The sequence below is a fragment of the Cladophialophora yegresii genome (assembly GCF_000585515.1).
Source record: "Cladophialophora yegresii CBS 114405 chromosome Unknown aczIN-supercont1.1, whole genome shotgun sequence".
Lineage (NCBI taxonomy): Eukaryota > Fungi > Ascomycota > Eurotiomycetes > Chaetothyriales > Herpotrichiellaceae > Cladophialophora > Cladophialophora yegresii.
The window spans coordinates 382,257-405,396 of NW_006913045.1; the positions used below are offsets into that span (position 1 = coordinate 382,257).

At 52.7% G+C, this 23,140-nt stretch overlaps 6 protein-coding genes across 6 annotated transcripts; 4 read left to right on the top strand and 2 right to left on the bottom strand.

The window, feature by feature from the left end:
* Positions 1-108: 108 nt before the first annotated feature.
* On the bottom strand, positions 109-1,806 carry A1O7_00143 (uncharacterized protein; the record flags this gene model as incomplete). The annotated part of the gene is made up of 1 exon (XM_007754185.1): positions 109-1,806. The coding sequence occupies one exon, from the start codon at positions 1,804-1,806 to the stop codon at positions 109-111; it is 1,698 nt and encodes a 565-aa protein (XP_007752375.1).
* Positions 1,807-2,246: 440 nt separating this feature from the next.
* A1O7_00144 (alkylated DNA repair protein alkB like 6) lies at positions 2,247-2,948 on the top strand (the record flags this gene model as incomplete). The annotated part of the gene is made up of 1 exon (XM_007754186.1): positions 2,247-2,948. The coding sequence occupies one exon, from the start codon at positions 2,247-2,249 to the stop codon at positions 2,946-2,948; it is 702 nt and encodes a 233-aa protein (XP_007752376.1).
* Positions 2,949-2,958: 10 nt separating this feature from the next.
* Positions 2,959-4,197, bottom strand: A1O7_00145 (uncharacterized protein; the record flags this gene model as incomplete). The annotated part of the gene is made up of 5 exons (XM_007754187.1): positions 2,959-3,176; positions 3,233-3,266; positions 3,322-3,805; positions 3,868-3,964; positions 4,074-4,197. 5 exons carry the CDS (start codon positions 4,195-4,197, stop codon positions 2,959-2,961), a joined length of 957 nt encoding a protein of 318 aa, XP_007752377.1.
* A 6,005-nt stretch (positions 4,198-10,202) lies between these two features.
* Positions 10,203-11,558, top strand: A1O7_00146 (uncharacterized protein; the record flags this gene model as incomplete). Its single annotated transcript, XM_007754188.1, has 5 exons — positions 10,203-10,469; positions 10,576-10,753; positions 10,819-10,991; positions 11,073-11,172; positions 11,257-11,558. 5 exons carry the CDS (start codon positions 10,203-10,205, stop codon positions 11,556-11,558), a joined length of 1,020 nt encoding a protein of 339 aa, XP_007752378.1.
* A 944-nt stretch (positions 11,559-12,502) lies between these two features.
* Positions 12,503-13,673, top strand: A1O7_00147 (protein-S-isoprenylcysteine O-methyltransferase; the record flags this gene model as incomplete). The annotated part of the gene is made up of 3 exons (XM_007754189.1): positions 12,503-13,289; positions 13,347-13,431; positions 13,490-13,673. The coding sequence occupies 3 exons, from the start codon at positions 12,503-12,505 to the stop codon at positions 13,671-13,673; spliced, it is 1,056 nt and encodes a 351-aa protein (XP_007752379.1).
* A 1,304-nt stretch (positions 13,674-14,977) lies between these two features.
* On the top strand, positions 14,978-22,591 carry A1O7_00148 (uncharacterized protein; the record flags this gene model as incomplete). Its single annotated transcript, XM_007754190.1, has 1 exon — positions 14,978-22,591. One exon carries the CDS (start codon positions 14,978-14,980, stop codon positions 22,589-22,591), a length of 7,614 nt encoding a protein of 2,537 aa, XP_007752380.1.
* Positions 22,592-23,140: the final 549 nt, after the last annotated feature.

Below are 23,140 nucleotides of genomic sequence, written 5' to 3' on the forward strand. Positions count from 1 at the left end.
CAGCACCGCGACCTGACACGCCTGACACGCCTCCACGCCCATATTTTGGTTTGATACCCCTACTGTGTGATGGCAGGGGATTGTCATTTGAGGCTCTGCCGTCTATGCCTAGTATATCGCCAATGCTCTCTCCCACCATTTCTCGCCCTTCCACAGGCCCATCAGCCGCGAGCCCTCCTGATACCATGTCCACCATCCTTCGTCCTTCCCACCCGGACCAAAACCTAGTCCACGCAGAGGGCTGATGGGCACAGGTTCGAATAACCAGATCCCACAATGCGCGAAGTCGTCGGCCAAAAGCGGGCCGGTGAAGTAAAGCCAAGTCAGAACAAAGAGCAGGTTGATAGTCTGGCGAACAGCTAATGGCGTCTTCCTGGTCCAGGAGAGGCGTGTGTTCCCCACCGTGACCACGGACGTCTGTAGAAAGATGCCCAGCGCCTGCAAGAGAAAGAACAACAACGGTCCCGACAAAGGGTGAGATTGTTGGAGAGAGAATGTAGTGTAGCTCCCGAGCGCGTGGATTGTGCCTGACAAGCCGAATGCGATCAAGAGCTGCATCATTCTCGCCACATTGCCGCGTGGATCCAGGCGAAGCTTCTTGACCAACACCCTCGAAGGCTCCGAGATGCCAAAACGAAACATTTGGTGCCAGAATTTACCCCAGAACCCTGCTAGACCCGAGTACATCACCGATGTCGTAAGCGGATACCACATAGGGGGATATAGGCCAGGCTCAAGCAAGGGCGCTTTGGTGAGCTTTGATGTGTCAATCAGGCTCGGGAGGATGGTGCCAAAGAACAACGGACTCAGGCTGAAAATAAGTGATAGTGCCGCGATGACACCTGCCATGGACAGAGAAAGTCGTACAAGGCGTGTTGCAATAGGGAGAGTCTCGTTGAGGTGGCCAAGCCAGTGCCACGGCGTAGGACTCTCTAGTGGCGCCAACCCAAGGAAGTAGGGATCTGTGATGAACATCGTCTTTAATAGATCCAGAAGTAAGTAATTGGTCATGAAGTCCTGTACAGCCCTTCTCTGAAGAGATCGTAAGTTTTGGGCAGAAATCGATCTCGGCTTGGGCTCCTCATCAGTTCTGCTCTGGCGCACTTCTCCCTCTCGATCAGGCTGTATTGGTGCATCGATAGACTTGACGGTCGAAATCCGGTGTTTCCAACCCACACCTCGAAAGCTCGTCATGAGGTCCACTGTCCAGTCGGTGAGGTGAAGCAAGCCATCACCATAAGGGAAGCCTTGCCATACCAGCCTGTACGGTCGGGTAGCTGGCTGCTCGAGGATATCAGAAGATCTCTGCTTGGAATTGGTTGGGGCGTCGACGCTTGCAACCTTTTGTCTCAGAACGCCGACCGACTTCCCGACGTCGGAAGAAATAGAATGCGACGCTGATCTGTTCGGTTGATGATCGCCAGGTCCCGACCTCACAACTCGTGTCTCAAGCCTCTTGAAATCATGCTCCAGGTCATTGCAAACCAGGACAGCGCCTGACATGATGATACCCCAGGCACTAGATAACCCGATTCCATATCCGCCAGCAAACCAGAGTGTACGCCTGCGAGACACCACATAGGCGCCATGGAGGAGCACCAGAATGAATGCAATGTAGCGAGCAGTTCTGGCTATGCTCAAAGGAAGACGTGGAGTGATTGCAACGGCAAGCAACAGGTACAGTGCCGGTAGCGTGTCCCACGGATAGAGGAAAGGAGTGTACTCGCCGAGCCGGATAGAGGCATCATATTGATGCTGTCGGTTTAATAGTGTCCGACGGTACAAAGAGAAATCCTCATGAGCCATACCTGTCTAGTGAGGGTTATCTGATTGAACAGAGCAGATACGAATAAAAACGAATGTGGCACAAGAGTCAATTCACGCGACAAAGTCATGACGTCTCGACAGCGAGATCAGGTAGCGCAACACTGAAAGAGACAATGGAATCACTTTGACCGACCCACCGTCTGAGCATGTTGCTTCGAAGATTTCCAATGAAATGGATCATTGAGGAGGTCGTGTAGCGACTCATGTTGGTGAGGTTCGTTGAGTGGTGGTGAAATGCGTCTCGGAGAATCCAGTGCCTCCCAGTTTGAAGTGATTTACATCTCAAGCGTGTCCTGAAATGAGCCGCCTTCCACACGTTTCGAGCGCAGTGAGATGACATGGTTCTAGTACGAACACTAAGTGCTGTCATCTGAGCTGGAACATTTCTCTCGTCCTCTTTTACGTTTCCATGCTGCGCCATGAGTGTCTCTTCGGTCAAAGGCCTACCGCCTTCATGCTACTATCTTCCCAGCTTCATTACCCAAACCGAGGAGCAGCGCCTTACCAATGAAATCCTCAAGGTTCCAGAATCAAGATGGACTGTTCTAACCCACCGACGTCTGCTTTCTCTTCCATCGACCCTGACGGGACCTGCCCATGATACTCTCCTTGCTGCGCCCTTACCGGCTTACCTCGAATCGATTGTTGCACGTCTGAAAGAGGAGAAATACTTCGAGTTCACACCACACAAGGCTCCCAACCACGTCTTAATCAACGAGTACAAGCCAGGAGAGGGAATAATGCCTCACGAAGATGGTCCTGCATATAGCCCCGTCACTGCTACAGTAAGCTTGGGCAGCCATACCGTGCTCGAGATATACAAAAAGAACGAGCAGGGTGAACGGGAGGCGAATCCAACGTGGCGCATTCTACAGGAACCTCGAAGCCTGCTTGTCACGACTGGTGACATGTACGTCAGCACCCTCCACGGCATCTCGAGGATTCATATTGACACAGAGCTGAGCCATGAAAGCATCGTCAACTGGGATCTTGTCGAGGATAAGCCATTGTACCAGACTGGACAAGCTCAGCGCCAGACGCGCATCAGTCTCACCCTAAGAGATGTGACCAAGGTCGCCAAACTGGGTGGTGCTTTGAAGTTTATGAACAAGAGCAGGTGAGACATGCGCCTTACTTCTGCTCCTTTTTCAAGATCGACCCCGGCGCTGCTGGCATCATGGCACCTTGGGCAGGCTTGTTCTTGCTCTTGAAGTCGTCGACCATCTCTGCCATCGTTACCCATTCCACACCCTCGTGTTTGTTAATGTGCTCGATCAGTCGTTCGTGCATGAGGAGGACATGTGGTCTGCCCGAGACATCCGGATGTATAGTCATTGGGAAAATGAACTCTGGGACACGCAGAGTCAGAAGCGAGACTACGGGACCAAGGCAAGCTGTGACCTACCATCATACTCCCTGTAAAAATAGTCGAAATGGTCCTATGCACGGGTCAAAACGACTGCATCGGCGCTGGCAGGTTGAGCCATTACTCACCCGCCACAGGTCCTCGACGTCCCTGGAGTTCACCCAACCATGGCTGTTTGGTACCGCTTTCATGAACATCATCGGCGGCAGATCGTCAAGATACCAATTTGCCGGAATCTCGACAAGTCCGGTCTCTTGGCCCTTCTTGAAAGGTTTCATCCAGTGGGCGGCTTTCTTGCCATAGTCAATCTTCGTCCAGTCATCCCCAGTCCGGAGATAGTACGCCTGACAATCGTGGTGGTTCATGCTATGGTCGTACTCGATTCCGTATTCGAGTAGCAACTCCGTTGCCTCCTTGGACACCTCCCACCACGGGGCCACGGTGCCCCGAGGGGTTTTGCCATGGCAGAAATCAGTCAGCATGCGGTACGTATAGTCGAGGATATCTCTCTGCTGCTCGAGCGTCATATCAACGGGATTCTCATGGCTGTATCCATGGAGGCCGATTTCGTGGCCAGCATCACGGATCATGGCACATTCTTCAGGAAAGGTCCTGTTGGCAACCGAATCTGTCAGGTGTGCGTCGTGCAACTACCCATCACACGCAGGGCTTACTCCAGGCTGTGGCCAGGGATGAACCACGAGGCTTTGATCTTGTATTTCTCGAATAGCTTCAACAGTCTCCTGACGCCCTGGGTACCAGCGAAGTAACCTGTTCCCACAAAAGCATTTAGCAGTCAGTCAAGCCGGACAACACCACAACATGTTCCGCAGCCGCAAGCGGCATGGAATCTGATATTGCGAGGAAAACAAAGCCGTACCTCTCGAGATGTCGCTCGTAGAGTCCTCGCCCTTGTATGAGCCAAGCCATCCCGCAATTGCGTCTATGTCAACGCCATATGAGACCAGAACTCTTTTCTTCGGCTTTGACGTGCTGTCAGACATATTGCAACTCTATCAATGGCTTGAGCTATACGACACAACTCGCGAGTGTCTGGATGCGCAAATCGATTTCTGCACACTGCAATGGCAGAGGAGATCACATCAAATGCAACAACTGGATCATGATGTATGGTTGGAGATGTCCGCCTGGTTGTGATGACGTCCGGGGATATGTTGTCGACCCCAGATGAGCAGTCTATCTCCTGCCTGACCCGGTCCTTCTGATGCTCGTGGGGAATATGCGATCCACATAGAGTTACAAGGTACGAGTACGGGGCGCCTTATGTTCGTACGCAATGGCAGACATACTCCAACCACTTAGCCAACCGTGGTACTGTAGATCTGTCATTCAACTGCCATGTCTCGTAAGTCTTAGAATTGAGAAATCTCTTCCTGCCCTGATCCGATTATGTACTCCCCGTACAAGCAAGCGTGCAATGTAGATTCCAGTGCAATCCAAACAACCTATAGTGTTGGCCGCCTCACCTTGTTTTGGATAGATCCTCGACGATGTCTACTTCACATGTAAACATGGTTTGTGCTCGCTGTAGCGAGACAAGGCAGCGAATTCATAGTATCAACAACCCCAAACAATGTGAGGCTGCCAACAACCAGAGTGAGCGCTTGGTTCGAGTTGCATGGAGTTAAGATCCAAATATCGCATCCTCAAAGAGGGTCTTTTCCATCTCGGCGTAACGGAGGCTCACCGGCCTGGCGCAATCACACTGCTCACTCCGTAGTATGTAGGGAAGCCCGTCCAGCGCCTGCAGGCAACCGGTAGAGTCGGTGCAGGCAGAGACACAGCACCAAGAATACGAACGACCGTCACGTAAAGACTTGCGTGAAATATACCTAGGTACCTGGAGGCTTACAGTGTAGGTGAGTCCACCAGTCCAAAGCTTAGTCATCGGGCTCGGATCGGTCTCCGCAAGCGAAAGCGGTCGCTCCAGCCAAACTCAACGTCGTCGATATTCAATTCCTTATGTTCTCTCTCTTTCCTCGCTTTTTCCTTCAAGAAGAAGATGCAGGAGCAAAAATGTGAACTTGCATGCCTCTGGAAATGCCCGACATCGAGGAATGCCCCTTCACCATGCCTTTGCGCGCTTTCATATCCGGCTCATGTGTCAACCCCTTACCATGCCGGCAAACCACTGGGGCCGCGCTCTGATTGTGCTCAGCATGAGCTTTGGATTCGAACAATACGTCTGGTTTGTCGCGATGCGTTCAATCTTCCTCCAAGCATGTCGGCAATCAACGCACCCAGATACGTGATTCGAGGGTACCTCCTTGGTGTCTCAGTGCACCAGTACCTTTGCAGCTCCGGGAGCAGCGCAAACACAGACATCTTCACCCTCTAGGGATCGCCCAGATATCAAATTATCCTGAAGCCGACATCGATGTTGAAGCTTCCGCCGCGTATCTCGCAACAGCATCTTGCCGCTGTTCCTGTTCCTCCTTGATCGAGCCCCCAAAATGGCCCTGCTGGATTGATTTGACTGTCCTAACGGCGCCATCTGCCTGCTGAGACTCTTTGACCTGTGAAGGATGTTTCTTACCTCGCTCTGCAGGCTGAACCTCGACCCTTACCCTCGCATCGAGCACTTCAATTTGCCTTCGCTCGCAACGTCGCCAGGCCTGAGCCTTCTTTCACTCTCCTGGTCTGAACGACGCGTCCTCAATCTCGGCGTTGACAACTCATCATCTTGTCGCCGGCGATAGCAGAACAGCCTGTCCGGTGTTTAAAGGCGCTTGGAAGTGTCCTGAGCTTTCGGTCCGCTTGTTATGAGCCTGGCTGAGGACGAGCTACAATTCCTGTCTCGTCATCCAAAAGGATGAAGTCAAGCACAAGCCCCTTGTATCCGATCCGCCAAGGGGATTGATCGGCACATATGCAGGAAATATCCGGAAGACAGAACCTACGTGTGTCACAGGACGTGCACCTCGTTACCGAGGGCCATTCCCATATACTGAAGACTGCATATCTAGTTGCCGATCGCGAGACAAGTGCTTTTGCAATATTGCTCATCAACGCCTCTGGCTCTGGTGTTCCACTTGATGCTGTTGTTGCTTACACACGTATTGTATAGGTCCTCGCGTCACCGGTCCACCCTCTCTACGTTCGGAGGCTGTTGCTGCTGGTAACAGTGACCGCCCAATGGCTCGGCCGCATCCATTCTGCCCCTCTATGACGCCCATCGAATCAATACAATAAACACGTTTCCTAACAGGGCATAGCATGGTTGGACGCCTCCTACATTTCCTGCGAACGATTTGTGCTCGCGATTTTCCCTTTCCGTTTCTCTTCTTCAGGGCGCACCGGGTTCATCTTCGTACGAGTACACTGCACATTACACTGCACATTGGCACTAACGGGACATAGATTCAACAACGTTTCTTACAGCGGCCACTCGTTAGCTATCGGTAAGTGCTTGAATCTACACATTCGACGTTGTACCGGCTGACACAATTGTCCGCAGTCTACAACACCACGCTCTGTTTTTCACCCCCATCCGCGCCTTTCACATCGCGGACTGACTCATTATAGTTTGAACTCTTACTCCCGCCGCTCTTTGCTTTCCCGGTGTTCCCCTTTTGTAAGCCGCCCCCTACACTATACTCAAAGACCTCCACCACTAACTAGTCAATAGTTTATCATTATGTCGTGAGTACCCTTAGCATCGAAAACCGACGAGGTTCTGACTGGCGGACGCTAGAGAAACACGATTTGCAGTTTGTCCAGCCTCTACCCCGGGGCAGATCGCCGCTTGGGCGTTTACCGGGGCGGGCGGCGGTGCCAGCGTAGCTAGCTTTATTATACGGTTTGGGCCTGGTCTCCTCTCCTGGTGCAGGAACAAGTGGCGCAAGCAGCTGGGCCACCGGCAGGAGTGTGGCTGTTGCTGTTGTCGTTGCCACAAACGGCACGGTGGCAAGGCAGGTCGCACTCCTGCCGAGTTGGAGGCTGGCCTTGATGGCTGCACGGAGGGGGCCTGCTGCTCCGGTGAGTGTGATTGGCATCTGAAGATCGCCAACGCTAACATTGTGCAGTTTGACTGCTCCAAGACTGCAACTTGCTGCGGAGGCCGTGGGTTCTTTTGCTTGCATACGCTGCTTTTCTCCCATGTAAAACGAAAGAGAAATACATCTTACACTCAAAAAAATGAAAATAAAAATAAAAAAGGGTAAGCACTGGTGGCCGACGTCGAGCGTGCTGGCTAACTAGCTGGGCAGCGACATGGTCATCGCCTCCACGCGGCGTCGCTGGAAGCTGGAGAAATCCAGGCGAAGGGTGGCCACCTTACCGAACATCGGAACCAAGCAAAAATGTCAGCGACCACAAGTATCTGCCGACGTGTGCCTCGAATCAGTCAGTATCTGCCTGAAAACACTGCGCAACGATTCAACTTCCGCCTCAAGGTGATCGCACCACCTCCAGTCCTTCGGATTTCATTTCTCGGCAAACATGAACAAGGGGCCTTCCGGCTTGGAGGGCCATGGTTGCAAAGGAGGTCACCATAATGCGGGATGGATACCGGCAGCTTTGAACAGGTTACACGTCTTGCTCCACCATGCAGATGTCCTTTTTCCCATCTTGTTGAGGATTGCCGTGGGTCGGAATGGAGAAGACCAAGACTTCCGTACGGTTTCACGCCGGACCTCACCGTGAACCGCATGTTGGCGACGACCCTCCAATCTGAGCCGGTAGCCAGCAAATCTCTCTGTGGCTCAGCCCCGTTGGCATACCACAGTGCCAGCTCTCCCGCCGACGAATCTGGAAGATGTTATCAGCTGTTCCACCTCATTTGTCCACGGACTTTGAACACTCATCTGGGCTGGAAGTCTCATAATTTAGCTTCTCTCCGAAACACCTATGCTAGACAAGGCGCCAAGACCTGAGCCGAACCTCACAAGCACAACCACCAGAACCCCAACTTTAAATGCTGAGGACCTGCTCGGAACCAACTTGAAATGGCGCATCAGCCTGAAGACCGAAAACTATATTAAGATTGCCATTCCCATACTCCAAGACTCTCGGGTTCACTGAACCTCTCGATTACAACGCCTTGACCACCAGTCGCCATCATGAAAGGACTACGATACGCGCTTCCCGCTCTCCTATGGGTGTCCAGTTATATCACTACGACGATCGCTCTCGACTGTGGCTTGTTTGATGTTGATTGCTGGGCTTGCAAAGCTGCCGGTTTGGGACATGAAGACTACGACTGCTCACCAGTCACTTGCCTCGCGGACTGGCCGTCGCAATCCGAGAACTACGACAGTGACACCAGAAGCGGTCCCGGTGTCGCGGTCAACTTAGAGGACGGAGAGATGACAGTGTATCTGATCTCAACTGACAAGGACAAACGCGGTACGAACAGCGAGACAATCCACGACATTGAGCATCACCAGGGCCTGCTTTTCGACTCTCCGCTTACCCATCCCCAACGCCGGGACTCAGAATGCTGCCGCCCCACGTTTGAGTGTTGGCATTTCCTCTGGCTACTAGCTTCAAGCGGAGAGGACAATCCGGACGACAGAAGCTTGGAGACTTGGAAGAAGATCATGTGCTGCGTTGTCGATTATCTGATTCCGAAAGACTGGTGCCCAAACCCGTCCGGTGACTGGCCAGTTGTCTTCAATTCGCCTCCAATTTGCAGCCCAAACTGATCGCCAACTCTATCACTCGGCATTCGAGCGGCCATGGCCCCGTTACCATACGAATCTATCGAGAGCTTAGGGAATGGTAGCTCCACACTTGACCTATATGTCGGAGATTGCATAACTCGGACAAGGACCATGGGAGATATTCGGAGCCATGTTTGGAAGAGGAGGTATTGGTGCAGCAGTCGTGTTCTGCGGAGAAGCTTTACAGCTGGAACGGATAACATCTTCGGCGTGTTGTTATTGTAGCGCTCTTCGTCGGCGAAGGAGACGGTCACGAATCCCGCTTGGAGCCATGCAGCAGGGTAGAAACGAGGAGAATTAGATATCTGCCAACTAAGACACATTCGTTCTTGACAATTCTTTGCATTTATGCCCTACAATTGACTCTGGCGGCGCCTAGGCTAGGGTCATGTTGATAGAAGCTTGTCGCACAATAAACAAGTCCGCAGCCAATGCTTCTTGAGCCTTGCACCACACTCGCCTGTCGGCTCAGATGAACAATGCAGACGTAAGAGCACGCATGGTCAGGGGAGATTTCTGACACCTGCGGCGAGAAGGCCAACGGTGAATACCAAATGACCACCGTCCATCTTACATCACTACGTGTATGGATGTCGCTCTGTCGACTTGGCCTGTCATCCAGTCTCGGGCCGCCGACTCGCACGGTTTCAACCATCGACTGAGACTGTTTCCTTTCCAATTGTGGGAGTCGCATTTCTCCTCAAGTTCGCACAGGACAATCTGTCCCGGAAAGAGGCGCTCATTCCGTTTCCTCCTACCCAAAGTAAGTGACGCTCCGGCGCTACTAGAAGAGGAGGCGCCCTCGTTTCAAGCCGGATAGGCTCAGGTCGCCGTCTGGTGTCGGAGTCTCCGTTGTGTAATTACATGGTGACCTCTCCGACGATCTGGGAAGCACAATCATCAAAGAGATGAGCATCCCAAAGTCCTCGACTCGGCAGGGTTTATAAACACGGACTAGGACCGCCCCGAGCGACAAGAATCAGCCAACATTTATCAGACCCAATATTCGGGCCGAAGTGCAGTACTGAAAGGGGGGTTCCACGCTTCAACGCTGCAGGACCGGTGGACTTTGGAGACGCTTCTATCGGCCTATCATGACGGCCAGGTCCAATGAGGAACCTGCGATCTCGCTCGTAAGTTTGTCAGCAATATGCATTCGACTGCCGCGCAAAGTGGTGGGAGGAAACGAGATATAAAGCTCAACGAGGGCGAAGCGGACCGCAATATCGTTATTCAGCCGGCTTCTCACTCAACAGCCGTTACTCATTGCTTGCTATAATCCCCGAGTACGTACTTCCTTTACATTGATTACACCGCACACCACTATGAGTCCGGCGGAGCGTCGACTGGCGAAGGGCGAATGGGTGCTCGTGACAGGTGCCAACGGGTACATTGCCACACACGTTGTGGATGTGCTTCTCGAGGAGGGGTACAATGTCCGCGGCACCGTGCGGGCCGCCAAACCATGGCTCAACAAGTTTTTCGACGAGAAGTACGGCGCTGGGAGATTCGAGACGCAGACAGTGGCGGCCTTGAATGAGGAGGGGGCTTTCAACGAGGCCATCAAGGGAGTGGGAGGGGTGGTTCACGTGGTATGTACGCCTGGCGGCCTCCGGAGAGGACCAGATTCTCATGCCTGCCCATGCTCCAAATGTCATGTCACCTCTGCTGAACAAGAGTAATTAACGTGATCATTAGGCCACCGACACGTCGATGAATCCGGACCCGGACGCCGTCATCTCGGGGGTCGTGGCCGGGACCATCAACCTGCTCGAGGCCGCTGCTGGGGAATCGTCCGTGAAGAGCGTCGTTTTGACGTCTTCGTCCACCGCGGCCCTCATACCGGAGCCCAATAAGGAGATTGTCATTGACGAGAGTACGTTGTTTGCCACTCTGCCTTGTCGATGTGGCATCCTGACCTGATACGACCTGTCCTCCCAGACACGTGGAATGACTCGGTCGTGGAAGCCGTGCACACAAGGCAGGCTCCCCCGGAGTTCATGCCCTTCATGGTCTACGCGGCGTCCAAGACGGAGCAAGAGCGCGCCTTCTTCAAGTGGGCCAAAGAGAACAAGCCCGGCTTCGCTGTGAACAGCGTGCTTCCGGACATGAATGTCAGTGCTCCGTCTTTGCGTGTATTTGCGCGACCTCCCACAGTCCAATAGATGCTGACTTCGTCTGCTCTGCCTTGCCAGATAGGCAAGGTCCTCATGCCAGAGGGATCGACCAGTACGATGGGCTGGGTCCGTGGTCTGCTCCGGGGCGATGGACACATGATAAAACTGACGCCGCCTCGTAAGTATCCGCAGTGCCGCGCAGCGCACTACTATCCAGGTTAACTCAGGACAAATTGACTGACCCCGGTGTCCTATGGTTCAGAGTACTTCATCGACGTCCATGACGATGCTCGCGTCCATGTCGCCGCACTGCTCGACCCGACGGTTCAGAATGAGCGGCTCTTTGCCTTTGCGCAGGTCTTCAACTGGACCGACATCATCGGCATCCTGACCAAGCTGAGGCCTGACAACTCACAAATTCCCAAGCCTCCGGTGGACGAGGGCCACGATATCACGCACGTGAAAGGGCGGAAGAGGGCCGAGGAGCTCATCAAGTCGTTCTTTGGCGTGGCCGGGTGGACGGGCTTGGAGGAGAGTGTCGCGGCGGGGATTGAAGATTTGTAGGTATGGTACGGGATAAAGTCCATGATTATCGAGTAATTAGTTTGAACCCCGCAGGAAGGGGGACTGTAGTGTATGTCTGGAGAGCCGTGGAAAGAATAGAAATCACTTGGGCTGCCCGAAAACTCATGTAACTATTCCATAAGGGGTGATTACTGTAACCGTAAGGATACCTGGTAGTTAGTGTACCCGTACAAGTAGTTACTCAGTCGATACTGCACCCGTACGTCAGGCTCCCACGTAGCTCCGCTTACCTTGCGTTTGGACGAGTACAACATACTGGCCATCCTCAGCAACTGGGGGACGACCGCCTGATAGTCAACACATCACAGCCAGAGTACTGTGTACTGACATTACTCTTACGGTCAATTTCCGTGCAGCGTAACCGGGTTGACGCTTCTACCGCGGCTGGCTCGACCACGGCGTACGGTCCATGATTCAGACTGCTCGTGATAACCGTGAAGTGCGATGAGGTCACAGAAGGGATCCTCTGATTGGGCCCGTCTTCCGTTTTGGGGCATCAGTCATGGAAGATTCGACAAGCGATCTTCAAGTGCAATGGCTCTTAACACTGTCTGTAGATGCCAAAGATGCTTGAAGATGAGACTCACCGCGCATCTGAACGCGTGAATTCCGGAAAAAGGTTAATGCGGTGGAGGCTCAGCTTCTCCGAGTCCAACGCTTGGACAGCCACAGGCATCGATCGAGCACCCCTGCCAGCGACTTTTTACTATTGTTCCTGGACATAATGCGACCACATTGATCACTATCTCTTGCCGGCCTGTTCTGGTTCTTGATCATTTATTATGCCCTTTCACAGCCGCTAATCGGTAATACCGCCACACTACTCTGTCGTAGGGGACGGATTGTGGCCCCCCTCCTGTTTCCACTTCCACTTCCATTAAGCCACGGTATTATATCCCTGCTACGCCACGCTCCGCAGGATCATGTCCAATTCCTCGACTGCTAGTTCGCCGGGCATTATCCACGACTTCCCAGGGGATCGAATCGAGGATCACATCAATGGCAACGGCAATGGCAATGCCCACGCGCGTGTGCAGCCAATGTATATCCCCCCGCCATATCTTCCCGGCGGGAAGCGAGCGATTTCGGGCATCTCGCTTCGCGCATTTGCGTTGGGCCTTGCGGTGGGCATCTCTACGGTCTTGGGAGCGGAACTGGCATACTGGGCCAACGGATTGTGGAGGGCACCGTGCTTTATTGCGGTACTCGCGCTATTCCACTATCTTGAATTCGACCTGACGGCCCGATACAACCCGGCCGATGCGTCCATCTCTTCCTTCCTCCTGTCGTCCAATGGCCTTGGTTATGCTGCGGCGCATACCTCGGCCATGTTGGAGCTTCTCGTTCGATATTGGCTGTATTCTAGCTACGCGCCCGCGTGGCTAAGCCTGCCATTCCATGTCCCACGGATACTCCCGTCATTTCCTACCTCCGTTTCAGTCGGGTTGGGTCTGACTTTGATCGTTTTCGGCCAGCTCGTCCGAAGCGCTGCCATGAGGACGGCGAAGACAAACTTTAACCACATCATCCAGTGGACCAAGAGAGCGGACCACGTCCTGGTAACTGACGGGGTATACGCCTTTTCGCGACATCCTTCGTATTTTGGATTCTTCTGGTGGGGCTTGGGGACGCAGGTGTTGCTCGGGAATCGCATTTGCTTTGTACTGTACGCAGTGATCTTGTGGAAGTTTTTCCACCACAGGATCATCCGTAAGTGCCAGCAACAAACTCCCTTTCATTTTTTTTAACTGACATGGTGCATGGCAGATGAGGAACAGCACCTTGTGTCGTTCTTTGGCCAAGACTATCTCGATTACCGCGAACGTGTTCCAGTGCGTATTCCTTTCATCCGGTGAGAACGGTGCAGTCTCAGCCGTTTCAAGGCCTCTTTCTTTTCTGGCCTTTGGCAGCCGGCCTGGGTTTGGCAGCAGTCACAACGGTATTCACCTTGACGGGATGATAGACCGGTGGGGATATTTGGTCAAGCCACGGTACATCGACCGTTACAATAGTATCTTGTACGAAATGCAGCAAAGCCCCCGCGCCGACGATCCCCACAGCGATACCCAGTACGCCAATGCGACGCTGATATAGTGCTTGCGCAACCTGCTCTTCTGATTCTGCAGATATGTTGACTAGCTTGGCTCTCGTAGGTTTGGGAGCCGACGTGGCTATGAGGGGTGGGAGAGTGGATGTCATGATGTCCGGGAGGTTTTCGCGGCAAACGAAGACGACAGAAAGGTTCGCTTCGGGCTCTGACTGCTCGGCGTCGGTGTCGTCCACGAGGATCTGAGGTTTCCGGCTCCGCGCTAGCGACTCAAGTCTGCGTACTGTACTGTTGAATCCGACGGTTAGGTGGTCATACACATCTGGCATCCATGTCGGCAAGCTGCCTTGCTTTCTGTCATTGTTTGCTTTCCAAACCCTGCCCTTGCCTTTTGAGACAGGAACATGGTGGCGTCTGAAGTCGCCTATGGGCTGTAGAAGGGGTAGGAGAAACCTCAGTATTGCCTGCTCGTTCTCAGCCGAAATGGGAGGCCTGGGAGCGTGAACCTGTTAGCTAGAGATGCTGATACGAGACTCACTTCTGGGGACACAATACCACTGTGGTTCCGGATATGGGAGGGACAAAGAGTGGACCGTGGTTTTCTTCTGTTTGTCCATTGCTGGAGGGTGTTTTCCCCTTGCTGCAAAGATGGAATGGAAACAAAGACGATGACGTGTGGGCCGCAGGCAGTGGACTAACGACTGCCCCTCTTTCGCGCCAAACGCGTCTGTGACGCCTGGGAGCCAGTAGGATCGCTGTCCGGGCGGGCTTAGAAAAGTCACAAGTGGGCTCATCACGCTTTCGTCTCTAAATCAACGGCAGCCTGGTCCCCTCCGTCCAACGACAAGCCAGCCGATTCACAGATCAGTCAACAAATTTTATTTCCAGCGTGAATGAAGTACCCTTCACTTTTCGTCTGAAGCAGGCGTCCCCTCGTGGTGCATATCAAGCTGCCTCACATTCTGCCTCTTTGACTGCCCCGTTGCACCAGCAGACAGATTCACCAGGCCCCCACCTCTCAACACCTCCGTACCCCGGACATTTCTACGCCAGAGAAATGGACCAAGCGGACATCACTCTATCATCGTCAGATCGGCCATTCATACACTGAACAGCCTCTTGATTTGACTGCACGACAGATTGTTACAGTCTTCTGTTTGTGAACAGTAGAAGTCGGGCTGTGCCTCAGTTGCCTTGTTTCTGAGTGGCGGCCTTCTTCAGCCGCGCCAAGACCTCTCACTGCCTCGACTCGACCGTCAACTTCACTCCGCGAGCGATCACCTTCTCGCGGCACTGCTTCTTCCCTGCGGATCCCCGCTGCAGCGGACTTCCAGATGCAGCTCTCCCGACCATGTCGTCCTTAATTTCGGACTCTTCTACCCGCAATCGAAGTGATTCCACTGAAGGTTCTGAGCTGCCTGAGCATGAGCACAAACGCCCGAGGCTGAGCGAGTCCAAACCTGATGAGTCGCATGTCATGTCGGATCTACACCAAGATAATCCACACTCCGCACCTTCCGTGCCAGACATCCACGTCCGTGTAAGCAACAATGCCGCGGAAGGAAACCCCAACACTCCACCGCTGCCCTCGAGAACAGTTGCATCGCCGACAGCCATGTCGCCAACGAGCAAGGTCACGATTAACACTCGGCCCTTGTCGTCTCAGTCCGTTACAGATCCAACTATAGCAGCTGCCGGGCCTGGCCTGCCTTCCCACTCTCCCGCCTCCGAGGGCCCACCTGTCTGTGACGACAGCTCGAAACACCCCAAAGTCATGCCTGAAGCTCAATGCAATCCCACCGAAATTCCAGAGCACATCTCGTTATCTTCGTCACCAAGCAAGAGCCCCGAAATCGAAGTGGCGGAGCCAGAAGACTTCGATCAAGATCCCACTCAAACGAGATGGACCCAGCGTATCGGTGGCGGAACTACCTCTACCTCCAGCCCGAAGTTTGTGCCATTGGGCCACGTACACCGCACCTTTCCGTTTTCTCAAGAATCTCCATCAGGCGGTACCCATAAAGTGATTTCGCGCATGTCAGACCGGCTTCAACATACTGGTGCACAGGATGGCGCGATCTTTCGTCAGGTCAAAGACTGGATGGTCGAATTTGTGGCCATGTGCGACGACTTCACCCTCAGATTGCTCCAAGAGGAAAGAGACTTCTGGTTTCATCTTCCAGATCTTGTCGAAGCGCTGCTGAGACGGGAGGCGGGTCCTCCTCCTGGTGCTCGGACAGAAGAGCTGGTCGACTTCTTTGTGGCATTTGCCGGAATCGCCAAGCTTCTGGCCGAGTTCGATGCGCGGAAGCTGCATGGAGTGCTTGATGGGGGCGATCCGCGTGAGCTGAAGTCCATCATCTTCGTGTCTTCTCAATATCTCCAAGCCTTGGTCTGGATACTCTCACCCCGGGTTCCGTTTTACGAGTACCTAATCCGAGCCCACAGCTTTGACCGGGCAGACTTTCATACCCTGGTAATTGGTAGGCTCGGAGAAGTGTCCTTGCTGCGGTCATTGTCGGCGTTGCTGACTGAAGTCTGTGCCGCTCTGCCCAAGAATGCAGAATTCTTTCGATCCTTTCACATTCTGGTTCAGGTGACGAAGGCCATGATGGCTCCTATGCCGAGCATGTACACCAATGACATCGATGTTGTCCCTGCTTCATTTCCGCAGCTGGAAAACATTCGCAACGGTGCGGCGGAGATCATTCTCCAAGCTGACCAGGCCATCCAGCACGCCATCGGCAAGCAACTCGCGTGGCTCAACCTCGAAACGGCCAAGGGAATCATAGACACCCTGAATCCTATGATATCCGCCATTGGAGAGGAAATCCCCCAAATTGGACAAGACATAATCTCGACGTCGGGCGTTGGCTTCGCTGATTCTGATCTGACGGACCTTCCACTTACAATGCAATACGCCTGGAAGTTTAAGATTCTTCGCAAGTTCATTACCAGTGGGCGCATGGAGCTTCGTGTCTACGGCGTTGAGACAATGTCCAGCGATCTTGTTGGGGTCCACCGGGTTTACATTGACAACCAGCCATACCCACCAATGAACCATCCCGTGGTGCGATACTTGGTCAAGTTCATCAAAGCGAATCAACTTGTTGAATATGTCGTTGGCGTGGACTCTCACCCGCAACTGATCCACCGAGCATATAATGTGGTGGGTTTTTTGTGCGTCTCGAAGACTTACACCGACGCCGACACCGACGTGATCTGGAAAACCATCGTTGACAGTCAAGACCCTCGGACTGTCCACGAGGTCTTCAATCTCCTTCGGAACTGCTTCAACGTTTATGAGCTCCCCGACCTCTACTACATTTGCCGCAAGCTCTCCGAATATCCTTTTGAGCGCCTCGACATTTCTGTCTTGCAATTCGCTGCTAGCCTCTTCGACAATATCAGAAGCAAGGCTTCGGCATTGATGCTTCATCCTGGTTTTCCTATCGACTCAATAACTTGGACTCTCTGTATCAAGCTGATACGTGAAGCTTCATTGGAACAGAATCTGTGTCTTGAACAGGCTCTTCTCATACGACGAGACTTCCCGCAGTATTTGTCCAATCTACTCTCCCTTGGACTTTCAGACTTCCACCTTGGCGTGAGTAACGATGGTGGTTGGGATCAGATCATTGCTGAAGTGGTGTCAAACCTCAAATCCCATAGCAATTATGCTACTGGCGACTTCCAGGTCTTACACTGCTTATTGGTGTTATTGGGAAGGCTTGGAGCTGCAGAAGCGATGCAGAAGTTCGACCTGCTCGGTCTTCTAGTGGCTGACTTCCTTTATCTTCGAGAACACTACAACGCCATGCTCGAACGCCATGTCTCGCAGCTATCAATAGAGGCTATGTACGAGGTCCGATCAACGTGTCTTACGTACTTTCTTCTCCATATGCCTGAATCCTTCACCCCGGATCTGGTACAAGAGCTCTGGACGTCATTTTGGGCATTCTCGGAACTGCCTTCCTCTGTGCGAGCGGCCGCCTGGGACAAACTGAGCCATGTCGCGAAACCAAAGCAGAATAAGGATGCAAATATCGTGGTAGACCTTATTCTTGAGAAACATCTGCCGACTCTTGCCTCTCACGACTACAATCAATCAGTATCGGACTTCATCCGGACCTCTGTCCAGTACACGATTCGCAGGACCCCGGCAGAGTCCCTAGATTCGAAGGATGTCATCATGGTACCTGGGATTGAGAGAATGTGGAAAGTCATGTTGGAAGCGCCTCCAAACAGCGTGGAAAACGAAGCCACCGATTTCATCATCCGCATGTACCTGGATAACCCTATCGTCACCAAGCGACCAAAGGCGGTCGTCGACGCCACACATTCGTCTCTTGTGGATCGCTCAGTGCAGCAAGTCATGTCATCTGCTTCGAAGTTGAAATCATACACTGATGGCACTATGAGTGGTGAGGACGAGCCAATGGTCATCATTGCATCCGAAGCCGAGATACGTGCCGAAGAACTGCGATTCGACCGTTCGCTTCTGTTTCTTCGAAAATTCCTCGAGGGTATGAAGCTACGGCCACGCTACAGTCCAATCCCGGATCAACAGGCACAAGTTCTACCAGAGTTCCCTTCCAGAAGAGGCGAAACGGTCGACTTGAACATACAAGTCATGGCTAGTAAGTACGTCACAGAAAAAATGCAGAAAGTCGCAGTAGGCTCGGAGAATACGTGCGATGAACTGCACAAGTATCTGTGCGAGGCGAGCGGCTTTACGCAATTCTCCATCTTCCATAAGGGACAGAAGGTGTCGTTTGCAGGCCATACCACCAGCATTGCAGACTCCAAAGTAGCCTCCGGCAGCCTTATCGTCCACAAGACCCTAAACACTCCAGAGAGCCCGCCAACTCGGTCCACCCGCGCTACTTCCCCAGTCGACAACAAGATCATGCATCACTTCGACGACCTATACGATCTACTCGATGCTGATGAGCGCCTTTCCAGAGAGGTGTACACCTTCCTGAGTCTTTTCTCTGCGCAGACTGAGCTGGTCCGGATATTGAGATCGAAAGACAAATCACCTACGGAACTTCTCCCACCTGGCAAACCTTTCAAACTCTTGTACTGTGCCAAAGCCTTGAGGTCTTGTATAGAGGATGAGTCTTTCAGCTCTAATCCCGATGTGGAGTTCCTGATCTACAGCGTCCAGACCATCATACAGGTCCTGCCCAAATTGGACCTGAGCAACGCTGCCGATCAGCTGCAGATGTCCATTGCGTACGGTTTGATGGAAGCTCTACTTTTGGCATTTCGGGCCAAGGTTTCGGTTGAAACATCACGCGAATACATACAGGACCACCAAGATCTCTCGGTCCAATGTTCGAGATTGCTTCGGTTCGCGCTAGCGAGTCAAAACACCAACTTGGACGAGATCTCGGCGTCAGCTATGGTGAAGCTAGTCCTGGAAACTTTCATTGAGGCGTGCCTCCACGATGACCGGATCTGGGCGTCTCTGGACACAGAGGTTGGTTTCAAAGACTTGATCGTCACCGCTTTTGTTCAGGATCCTCGAGTCGAAGTTCGACATTCGCTTCTCGAAGTTGTGGTCGGGCTGACTGGGGCTATCGGCACAAAATTGCATCTGAAAATCAATAATCCGAGAGCACCACGATCTCGCTTCCCACCTACGACCATCGAAGTCTGCCTGTCTCATCTGTGGACGGCGCTATCAGAGATTCTCCCCCGTGCCTGCCTACATCTTGAGAGGTGCACGGAAGCTTTTGAGACGATGCTTGCTGTTTTGAGGCGTATAGGCAAGTCATTCTCTGCAGAAGGTCTTCTTGGATACTTCAATCAATGGAGCTCCATCCTTCTGGAGCACGAGCATGTGGAAGTTGTCGGACAGCCATTGTCAGATCATGTGGTTCTATGCCTGACGAGACTCTTGCTCGAGGCCTGCAGATTGCTAAAAGCAGCACATGCGCTTCCTTCCGGCACTCATATTATCGACAGGATAATCTCGCAGTTCCTGTTTCCGCCTATTTCAGACGATGGAGACAGTCCAAGACTGCCTGTTTTAGACAGTACAGTCCGTGAGAATCTTTACAGTCTCATCTTGATTCTATGTCAAGGACCCCGTGATCTAGCAACAATTGTTAGCGAGCTCGAAGACGACCTGCTTCCAGAAAACTTCTTCGAACCATTTTACAGTCACGAGCGCCAGAGTCTCCGCACAGATGTTGGCTATGCAGGCTTGAAGAATCTCTCAAACACCTGCTATCTCAATTCGTTGTTCTCGCAACTCTTCATGAACGTGCAATTTCGAGAGTTCTTCCTGAAGATGATTGGCGCAGATGGATCAAAGCAGAAACTGGTCGCAGAGCTTGCAAAGGTCTTTGCAAATATGCAAAATTCTTATGAAAAATCCATCGATCCGTCATTCGCGGTCGAAGCCATCACAACATACGAGGGCGAGCAAATTGACGTATCCGTGCAAATGGACGTCGATGAGTTTTTCAACCTTCTATTCGATCGTATCGAAGGACAGATTGATCCTTCCGCCAGGGACACATTCAAGTCCATGTATGGCGGTCAATTGGTGCAGCAAGTGAAGTCCAAAGAGTGCGAGCATATCTCTGAAAGACTAGAGCCGTTCTCTGCCGTCCAGGTGGAAATCAAGGGTAAAGCGCGGCTGGAAGATAGCCTTCGCGCTTATGTCGAAGGTGAAGTTCTTCAAGGCGAGAACAAATACTCCTGCACCTCTTGTGGCCGTCACGTTGACGCAGTCAAACGTGCATGTCTAAAAGATGTGCCTGACAACCTCATCTTCAATCTCAAGCGGTTTGACTACGACATTATGACGGGAATGAGGACGAAAGTCAACGACGAGTTTCAGTTTCCCGACACACTCGATATGGCGCCTTATACTTTGGCAAGACTTAGTGACGAACAGCAGTCAGGGGAACCGGACTACTTCCAGCTCACAGGGGTCATCGTTCACTCAGGCACAGCGGACTCTGGTCACTATTACTCGTTCATCCGCCAGCGGCCAACCATCAAGGGTGTGCAGCAGGCTTGGGTCCAGTTCAATGATCAAGACGTCGGCCTTTTCGATCCCAGTCAGATGCGTGACAATTGCTTTGGAGGCATATCCGAAGCCGGGTTTTACCATCTACCAAAATTCTACAGCGCATACATGTTGTTCTATCAGAGAACCTCCAGCATCGAGAAAATCGAGGGGCAGTACCGACTACACGATGCCATCAATCCTGTGCGCGTCCCGCTAACACCTGGGATGGAGCAGCACATAGCCAAACAGAATGAACTCTACCTGCGATCTTATTGCGCCCAAGATCCTGCACATGCACAATTTGTGCTCCGCCTGCTTGAGCACATGAGGCGTGGTGTGGAGAAATGCAGTGAGGATCACACCCTCGAGTCCAAGACAATCAACATGGTGTTGGAGTACGTCCACACTATATCTTCTCGCTTCAAAGAGCTACCCTCGGTGGAGGAGACTGTCAATGTCCTCCTTAGCTACGTGCCTCAATGCTCCGAGTGTGCTAGAACTGTTGCTTGTTGGTTCGGCACCAACCGAGTGCTCGAAGACGTCGTCGTCCGGAGTCCCTTACAGGTTGTAAGAAAGAATTTTGCTACTCTGTTCATCAGAGTCTTCACGCGCCTACATGAGCTCCTTACGGAACTAGACGCCAACGACGACGAGCATTTGAGGCTTTCGACAGAGTACGGCAGTTGGCTCAAGAATTGTCTCAGCCAAATGTCTAAGCTGTGGGACGTGGTCACTAAGAACGGCCGTCCATGGACGGACTATTTCAACATCCTCCATCACATTCATCGGCTCGGTGACCAAGAGACCATCTGGATCCTGGAAGAGGACTTCCTGGAAAAGATGATTGACATGATTATGATGCACGTCGCCGGTCCCGACTTCCCCCTGACGAGGCGGTTGAAGACGCGATACGTGCTGTATCTTACCGCGCGGGAGAGAAACCGACAGTTCCCCTACCAAGTACTCATCAGAGTCTTCGCGAGTCTGCTGCAGAGAATCGATCTCCACCTGCCGGTCGACGAAGGTTATCGCACGTTTGACAAGAAGATCGGCTTGAACGCCGCCGAGTTGCAGGCTCTTGGGCTGCATAAGATCCCACCCGACTTTGACTGGCTTCGGCGGCTTATTGTAGGACGACACAATGCGACATCACAGGATGCCATCATCTCGATCTTTGCCTCGGACAGACGACTCTCACCCTATATCGCCAATTTATTGACGCATGGGTTGAATGACCGCAGCGTCAATATCGCTAGCTGCTTCACTCGACCGACGCTGGTATTCTGCGAGTTCTGTCCGATCGGGGCCAAAGTCATTGAACTGGCCCAATCCGCGTTGGAGAGCATTGCGACCGTGGGCGTCGAGTATGGCAAGGAGTACTACGAGTTTGTAGAGGTTCTTCCCAAGATCGACAACGACTCCTGCAGCTTACCGTCATCCGTCCTAGAAGAACTGATGTTACAGACCGTTTCGCAATGGGCACCAACACTACTGCTGGCTCCCACCGAAGGGCAATTCAACACTCGAGCGCATACGGTGGACTTGCTGAAGAGGCTTCTGTTTACGCCTTTACAGGAAGTCGCTGGAGACCCCACATTGTGTCGGACGCTTGTCACGGCGGCGCAAGAGCTGACAATCAGCTGTTCCAACTTTGTGCAACAGAACTTTTTGAACCCACGCAGCCGAGACGGGAACAACCTGCAACCTGGTCAAGTGAATCAAGTGATGGACGTGGTGGAGCATTGTCTGAGGTATTTCGACCTGGAAAATGCAGCGGACGAGGAGAAGATTGCCCAAGCGCAAGCTACGATGGCTCAACTAAGGACGAAGGCTGACTTGGCTGTCGAGACGCTGAGCTCGGCGGACTGGCAGGACAATAGCAGCGAGCTGGCCGAGATCAGTGGAGATGAATACGAAGATCCGCTTAGTTCGTGAGATTTGAAGTACAAACTCGAACTCAGCAGTAACGTAAGCCAATAGTCAGGGCCGGGAACAAGGCACCATGGCAACATGCTGGTCGATCACAAGAATGGGTTAACGGAGCTTGGACCGAGCACTCATGGCCTCGGATGACCGACATGGCATCTCTGAGCGGCCGAAGTCTCTACCAGATTTCGCAGCCGGACCTGGTTGACATACGAATTAATGACAGGAGGGAACCGCTGCTGCCTGACTCTTGGAATTGGGCGCGAAGGCGATTGATATGGCTGTTGGAAGATTTCCTCCACCGGCGGACAAAGGGCACGTCTTCTTGGGTTTCGCTTTCGGGGTTTTCCATTATTATGCTCCAGGTTCACAGGGAAAGGGAATAAGGGTATCCATCCATTCTGCAACGAACAGAAAATCAAGTCTGGCAATGACGAGAGCGTAGGAAACTCGTTGGAAGCTGGGAGTGCTTTGATGCGCATTGGAGGGAATGAATTGTTTTCGCGCGTTGCGCAAGGGTGCAGGGAGGAGAGCTAATGCCTGAACATGTGGGCGGGG